This window comes from Myxocyprinus asiaticus, chromosome 2, assembly GCF_019703515.2.
Source record: "Myxocyprinus asiaticus isolate MX2 ecotype Aquarium Trade chromosome 2, UBuf_Myxa_2, whole genome shotgun sequence".
Lineage (NCBI taxonomy): Eukaryota > Metazoa > Chordata > Actinopteri > Cypriniformes > Catostomidae > Myxocyprinus > Myxocyprinus asiaticus.
In genome coordinates, this window is record NC_059345.1 from 26684545 (window position 1) to 26692843 (window position 8299).

At 36.7% G+C, this 8299-nt stretch overlaps 1 protein-coding gene and 1 non-coding gene across 4 annotated transcripts; one reads left to right on the forward strand and one right to left on the reverse strand.

The window, feature by feature from the left end:
- The first annotated feature begins 1627 nt into the window (after positions 1-1627).
- On the forward strand, positions 1628-1701 carry trnat-agu (transfer RNA threonine (anticodon AGU)). Its single transcript has one exon. It is a non-coding gene; the product is annotated as a tRNA-Thr (tRNA).
- Positions 1702-2125: 424 nt separating this feature from the next.
- LOC127415802 (uncharacterized) lies at positions 2126-7581 on the reverse strand. Of its 3 annotated transcripts, none has more exons than XM_051654767.1 (8): positions 7302-7581; positions 6896-7149; positions 5876-6014; positions 4485-4627; positions 4121-4197; positions 3424-3548; positions 2877-3191; positions 2126-2643 (listed from the first exon to the last, which is right to left on the reverse strand). In XM_051654767.1, the coding sequence occupies exons 2-8, from the start codon at positions 7108-7110 to the stop codon at positions 2290-2292; spliced, it is 1368 nt and encodes a 455-aa protein (XP_051510727.1). In that variant the 5' UTR covers positions 7111-7149; positions 7302-7581; the 3' UTR covers positions 2126-2289. The 3 variants fall into 3 exon arrangements, with proteins under 3 accessions (XP_051510727.1, XP_051510718.1, XP_051510736.1); XM_051654758.1 differs by having other exon boundaries at positions 7280-7580; XM_051654776.1 differs by having other exon boundaries at positions 4145-4197; positions 7280-7578.
- Between the last annotated feature and the right edge of the window lie 718 nt (positions 7582-8299).

Here is an 8299-nt window from a genome sequence, read left to right on the forward strand (position 1 = left end):
CACGCGCAACAACCGGGCTTTCCTCGATATTGTGGCGCGCAGACCTCAAAACTGATGTGACCCATTTCAGTTCTAGAGACTTTTCTAGTTTAAAGTGTTACGGTGAAGTCTAACCTCTCAAACACTATGCAGCCCTGACATGCCAAACAGCACTGAGGACTGTGAGGAGGAAAAGAGCAACACTGTGCTATGAGCTATTTATTTATTTATTTTCTTCATTACTCATTATCACCTTTACAAAAATGTTTCACGATTTTACATGAGTAAAAGTATATTATATATAGTTATATTTTGGCAAAATGTTATAGTTTCATATGAAATAATCTAAAGGTAGAATCTATTAGACCTCATTTTATATCAACAGTGGCAGTAGTTAAAGTTTAAAATGTTTCAGCTAGTATTTTTTATATATACATACTATAATGTATTATTATTACTATTATTTAAGACTAGCTACACTGACCTAACCATGCTAGCCTAATGAGGAGCCTTTCCTCCTGTGTAATATGTATGTTCTATTTGAATGATGTTTGAAATTAGAAAAAAAACGGAATAATAATGGGCTCATATAAATAAATATTCTCTTAAATTGTTAAAAGGGGTAAGAGAAAGCTTACAAAACAACAAAAATAATGTCACTTGATGCATTGCCTTATACTTGAAAACCAAGAACAAAACTATGCAACATAAAAGGATACGCGACCCAGGATACATTAAATACAGGTTACGTTTTTACTATATTCGGTCGCAACTTGATTTCCAATGTAAAATCTGCGTCCCGAAGTAAAACCAGTTGAGAACCACTGCTCTCTACATAACATGCCACCAAAGAAGCCAACACATTACCAGTAGAGACCAACAGGAACCATTATAGTCAATTAATCCATCCCTTTCTTCTGTTAGTCGGTTGTGATTCAGTTGAGTAAATTCAGCCAAGAATGTGTGATGCTTTTGGAAAAAGAGCAGAACTAGGACATTTCTGAGAAATAAGGTTGAAGTGGTTGAAAGAATAGTATGTGGTCTTTAGCTAGAGAATCATGCAGACCCAATATTTGAAATGGCAACATAAGTGAAAGAACTGCTGTGAGTCAGGATTTTGCTACTTTGTGTGACTGAGTTTTTCCAGCTATGAGTACATACCAGTTTAATTAATCGTGATTTCAACAGCTCCAACGTTTTCCATTTCTAGTGATTCACATGTATGTTGCAGTGAATAACTATCAAGAGACTTCATCAGAACAAAAATATCTGTGACGCCTACTTGTGGTCGTGCAAGGTGTGCTGCCATCGTGTGGCTGGAGTATTATTCGCCGTATTGCATTATTAGCATTAGCGTTCTGGAATAAACAAGGCAGTGAATCTCAACGGGGTGCTCATAAAGTTGTTCTATGATGTACACTTAAGTAAAACTGCCAGAAAGTGCTTGCTGGCGAAAGTGATTTAACGCTAGATTTTCTATATAGTAAAATGGTCTATTCTACTAGTTAACTCATTGCAGTATCAAAGTACACGAATATTACGAAAGATTAAGACTGCTCAGATTTGTTTTTTGAGATTAAGTTCGATTGCGTCGAACTTTCAAATATCATTGTATTCTTGATATCTTAATTCAGACCTGCTCACACGAGGCGCCGTGGCTTAGTTGGTTAAAGCGCCTGTCTAGTAAACAGGAGATCCTGGGTTCGAATCCCAGCGGTGCCTTTTGGCGTATTACGTCAAAAGTAACACATTACAATTTACATTGTGGCTACTGTGCTTGCAATTACTCTCATGCATTTTGTGTTAACTATCTGACATAATGAACAGATGTTCTGAAAATATGAATAATCATTGTAATATTACGTTACAATTTATGACTGCTGTAAAAATGTTTTGAACTGAACATTAAACTGTAACTAAAACCATTTCTTCTAATGGCAAGAGCTAATCACAACTACATGGTCATAATCTTGATGACACTTCATATGTTTAAAATGATATTTTTACAGATAATTGAGTACACATTGTTTAAGTTCATTTTTTATTTATTTTTTTTACTTTTTGTTTTATTGTTACAGATAATAAGACTAGAAACATAAGTTTTTTGTAATAGAACCACATTCTTTTTGTATGGGGACAACTTAGCTTTTTATATATAAAAAAAAAAAGTATGGTTAGAAATGTTAAAAACTGGAAAACATATTAATCAGAATAATGAACAAATTGTTAATATCCTAATTTTACTTGCTACATTGGCACATGCCTGCTAGCACCTGAAATAATGGGGTATTTTCCCATCACAGACTAGATTCATTTTTTAATAGCCAGAGGTTTCTTCAACTGCTGGCCATGCAAATCCTGCACCTTCCACTCCAAGTCATCAGAGACAGTGTAGTTGTAGGTCTTGTAATTGAGCATGTCTCGGACACGGAACACCTTGTTGGATTCATAAAGGTTGCTCCAATAACGTGGGAGGGGTTGGAATCCTCCCAGGTGGGCAAGCTCATCATTGTAGGCCCACTGCTCAGAATCCAGTTTAAGGATATGGCGGGTGGCAATCCCACGGGCACGACGGGCAGCAATGTCCAATTCAATGTCTCTCTCCATTTCCTGACGTGACGGAAGAGGGAAAGAACCATCCAACACTGACAGGATGAATTGAGACTGGGGAAGAAGTGAGTAGTGGAACAGATAGAAAAGAGGCACAAACAAGTAAAAAAATGAAACCTTCAAAGTATCACCTAAACACAAAGACATGTTATAAGAATTTAAAAGCAGACGCAAAAAATCTAATGAATATAAAAGGGAATTGAATTACAAAAGATACTCATAATACTCAAGTCGTTTATATTCCCTCAATCAAAATATAACTTGCCTTCCCTTGCCACTCCACTCACCTGAACATGGAAATGTGGGAAGGGGCATATAGCTCTACAGATGCCCACTATAAAGAGTGATGGGTAGGCCGGAGGTATTAGGAACTTATAGAGTGGCCAGACCAGGTGCTCCTGGACTCTTACACCCACTTTGTCATCCAGAAAAGGGAAAGTGAAGTTGTAGCCTGTGCAGAACAGAAACACCTCTGGCTTGGCCCTCTCCCCATCTTTGAACTCTAGAGATCCATCATCTAGTACAGAGGTTACCGGAGGAGCCTGCTGGACTCCTGGAGGAAGAGGGCAGGTCAAAGGGCGCTGTCCATGACTAAGAATAACCTGGGGGTAAATAACAGTACAAGGTAAATAAAAGTAGAGAAGCAAAGAAATTCCAGATACAATACTTTAGATGGAATTTTGCAGAACTAAGCATTCTAAAAGTAATGTTCTCTTAAATAATCTTAGTATATATATATATATATATATATATATATATATATATATATATAGTAACATGTACACTCAAATTAAACCACACAAAACAATGGTTACAAATGAGAAAGCAGTTTACCTTAGCGTCGACACTGGAGAGCTCCATTGCAATATCTAACCCAGAGAGACCAGCTCCCAGTAGCACCACTGACTTTCCCATCAAATGTTCAGCACTACGGTAATCATGACTGTGCATCAGAGTCCCTACAGACACACACAACGATAAACAAATACAGACACATCTGGACAAACATTGGTTATTGTCACAATTTTTACAGTAATGCCATTAAAAAGTGCACAAAACATTAAATTTTTGTTCATGCTTGATAGCAAAACCGATTACTAAAACTGCAACCCAAAAACATGCAAAACAAATCCACATAAAAATGCATTAATGAATGTAAAGAGCATTTTTATTATTTAAGATCTAGCTTGCTATCTTTCACTCATACAATGAATCTCTGCCAGCTCATTATATTTGTAACTCCAATCTCAACAGAGCAAAAAATACAAAGTTTTAATTACTAACATAATTAACATAATTGATAAATGTTAAGTCATATAATGATTAACCGAAATTGGGTCTGCTTTCCAACCAAAGACATGGTTCAATCTAAAGCTTTTCTCAGTAAACCCCCATGCTGATAAACTGATAACATGTTGCTACAGAAAAGCACTTCATAGGAATTTGCAAGTCTAGCCACGTTTCAGTGTCAGCACACAGATACTTGGTCTTTAAGCTGTAAGATGTCCTTTTACTTCACAAAAGTATTTACTATGTAATGTATGGAAGGGGAAACCTTTGAATTTTTCCAGTCCAGGTATTGCAGGGATGTATGGGTCATAGAAATGTCTGGAAAAAAACACACATCATTTGATTTGTAAGACAGTAGATTCTGTCACTTCTACATAACTAATTTTCTCTACAAATTATTCAATCAAATCTGACTCTGAAATCTGAAAACTGGCCTTTAAACTATACATGAGTGAGTGCAATACAGTCTTGTTGCATCATGAGTTACTGTTTAATCCACTTTACCCAATGTCCTCATTGACCTAACCATGTAAAATTTTAACTATTACAGCACGTTGCTCAAAGGAAGGTGGTGAGGGACATCACTCATTTCACTGTGCACTTACCCATTACACACCATAACAGCATCAAAACGATCTGTAATGGATTTGCAGTTGTCTAGGCCATCATTGGAAGTGACATTCCAAGCCAGCCCATTCCAACCACCCTTTACTTCTACTGGAGTCACTGAGGCCACCATGGTGCCAAACTAAGTGGAAAAGAGAAATAAACCTTTTAATAGTTTCTTTAGATTTTGACTGACTGTTAGTGAAGCAAATCATCAGTAACAGTCAGTCCATTGACAAGGTGACCATTAATTCTCCAGCCGTTTTCCACTTTGAAATTTCAGTGACTGATCATAAATGTACAGTAAAGATAAGCTGCGTGATTTCTGACCAAACAATCAAACTCAGTGTTATCAGATTATCAGTGACTGACTGGTCACGGACAGCGAAATTAATGATTATCTGACAAACACTATGCAAGGTACATTATTTCTAAATCTCGAATTTACAAGGTATCACTTAAATTTGCTCAAAGAGCTGTATTTTTTATGTAAGGAAATTGGCTATTATTTTTAGTAGGGATGCACCGATATGAAAATTTTTGCCCGATACAATACAGATTTTAACAAAAAACTATAGGCCGATACCGACATTTAGCAACTTACCACTTATTATATCATAATATCACTGTTTTACTTAGGAATTATGATTTACAAAAGCTTTTTTACTGTTCTAACAATAAATGATTTCCACTGAACATGGATTGGATGTGTCAAAACACATCACAGGTCAAAATTTCAAAGAGAGCCACAGTGAAAAGATACATACAAGATAAAAAGATTTTTAAAAAGATGCAAAAAATGACTGAATATGATGATTGATATGGGAAAAAAAAGGTTATTTTGTACTTCTAAAACAATTTTGCACTTCTGTTTTTGCAAACATTTTTGTGATTCTGTTTTTTAGTAATTGCACAAGACCATATTACAATTTCAGTCTTAATTCAATAAATCATGCAGCATTGATGGATATCATACCGATGTCTCAAAAGTCAAAGTCTGCAGGTTTCAAAAAACATTTTGAATGGTTTCCCTCATCATGTAGCCTATAGGTAAGTGCTGCTTTCACAGCTGTTACATCCACTTATGCTGTTTTCCCGGATTAACATGAGAAAGAGAAAGACTAAAATGTAAATGTTAGATGTTCTTAGGAGTGCCAACCCTTCTACATATTGTGGCTATTATTATACCTGGGCTGTGCATTTGAATTCACAGAGTTTTTACAAAGTCTATTATTAATTCATCATAACTAAACCATTAGTTTTTCATATATGCATTTTCATTCTTATTGCCAATTTGCCGATGGTTTTAATTTGGTCAGTAATTGTCCGATAAATATCGGCAGCCGATACTTCCCTTATTTTTAGAAAAAGGCCAAGTATTTTATTTCACCTTTATGTGGTCCCACAGACGAAAATGATCACAGTATTGCTCAAGGTACTTCCGCACCTCTGTGTGATGGACAAAAGAGGGAAGATGCTTTGCGAATGGAAAGTCAGGGAAAGACATCACCTCTTTGGGAATATTGGTTCTGTCATGTCAGAGGAATACATGGAAACACAAAATAGAACTATATTACAGCTTTAAAGACTTTAAATGAATCAGAAGTTAGTGAAACCTCATGAAAATGTAACCATCAGTATTAATAAGTATTCAAAATCAGTAATAAGTGAAACAACAATCCTTGTGGCCAAACCAATCTCATAAAAATTCGTACATATTGATGAGTTGGCTATTTCATATGATTTCGTACGATTTCGTTCGTATACATTTGTAGGATTTCATCACATGCAAATCCCTGGATGTGTAATGCAGAAGTAAGCGCGAGTTCCGCGCAGGAGGCTTTAAGGACATGCTTATTAATATTATGCCCTCACCCAAACCCCTTATCTAAACTTAACTGATCAGTAGTGTAAACATGATAGGAAGCTGTTGTGTGACAGAAGCAAGTAATTGTCGTTATTAGATGGAAACCATCTCCAGCTACATCATTGGCTGAATTAGTCAAATTTAGAAAAACTGTTCGAATCCCTACGATTTCGCGTGGGAGTGTGTTGCATATGGCATGTAGTAAATGTGCTTAAAACACTGAATGACACCAAATATTTTGTTAAAAATGTTAAAGTATTCCGTTGTTGAGTCCATCTACATGGCTAGCAATACACACCTAAAGGGTATTGAACAGTACAATTATAGCGCATGTTAAGTAGGCCTATTTTATTTATTTCTGTGACAGGTAAAAATAATACATTTTGATTGGAAATAAATCGAAAATTAAAAATGTAAAGATATACTACAGTTTGCTGAATTTACTAATAGGCTGCTTGTAATTTGTACTGTGTGGTAAAGTAACCAGAAAACGCTATAACATTTTTGTGTCATCATGTTAGTTGTGACAGCTTCAAGATTCACCTGAGGTCCCTGTACATGCTGCTGTGGATAGGTAAACCATTGTCGTAATATCCCACTCTTTCCTCATAGACCCACGTCCCTCCAACGTTCTTGGTGAGCTCGAACACTACAGGTGGTGCAAAGGTGTCGGGGCGGGAAAGAAGATGACGGGCCGCGCACAGTCCCGCAGCACCGGCCCCGATGACAGCGACGCGCAGCTTGCCAATACCAGCCATCCTAATGCAAAATCTGGATATAAACTAGCAAATTGTCACCTGAAGAAAAAAAAAAAAAAAAAAAAAACATTAATGCCTTGGTGAAAACGTCTTGATTTGATATAGGTGTTTGCCTTAGTTCACAATGACATATTTCATATATTATCAATGTCTAACTTATTCTACTTACTATTTTGCAAGTTGGTACCTACAGCTGTCTTCGAGTGACCAGTACTGGGGTCTGTCCGTCTCTCAAAGCCAATGCCTGTTGCTCGTTTAATTAGGCTATATCGGAAACGGACTGGAACCTTTCCAGCTGCGCCACAGGCAGCTCAATCGAAGTAACCCTTCGTGTTTTGCAGGCCCTCTTTCCTTGCAATTGGACTTAGAAAACACTAAGGTAAAACTCCAATAGATTTGAGATAGCAACTAACAATATGTGCATGTAATTTAAAAAAAGATTGTTCTTAAAAACTTTTACATTGTAGTTTTGTCATACGTGCAGAAGGAAAACTACAGTATTTACTTCCACATTTACATAATACTTTTTGAACATATGGGGAAAGCGCACCATCTACAGACAATTTGCCGGCACTACAGTAATTTCTTTGCACGCAATACAAGTGCATCTCAATAAATTAGAATGTCGTGGAAAAGTTCATTTATTTCAGTAATTCAACTCAAATTGTGAAACTCGTGTATTAAATAAATTCAGTGCACACAGACTGAAGTAGTTTAAGTCTTTGGTTCTTTTAATTGTGATGATTTTGGCTCACATTTAACAAAAACCCACCAATTCACTATCTCACAAAATTAGAATATAGTGACATGCCAATCAGCTAATCAACTCAAAACACCTGCAAAGGTTTCCTGAGCCTTCAAAATGGTCTCTCAGTTTGGTTCACTAGGCTACACAATCATGGGGAAGACTGCTGATCTGATAGTTGTCCAGAAGACAATCATTGACACCCTTCACAAGGAGGGTAAGCCACAAACATTCATTGCCAAAGAAGCTGGCTGTTCACAGAGTGCTGTATCCAAGCATGTTAACAGAAAGTTGAGTGGAAGGAAAAAGTGTGGAAGAAAAAGATGCACAACCAACCGAGAGAACCGCAGCCTTATGATTGTCAAGCAAAATCGATTCAAGAATTTGGGTGAACTTCACAAGGAATGGACTGAGGCTGGGGTCAAGGCATCAAGAGCCACCACT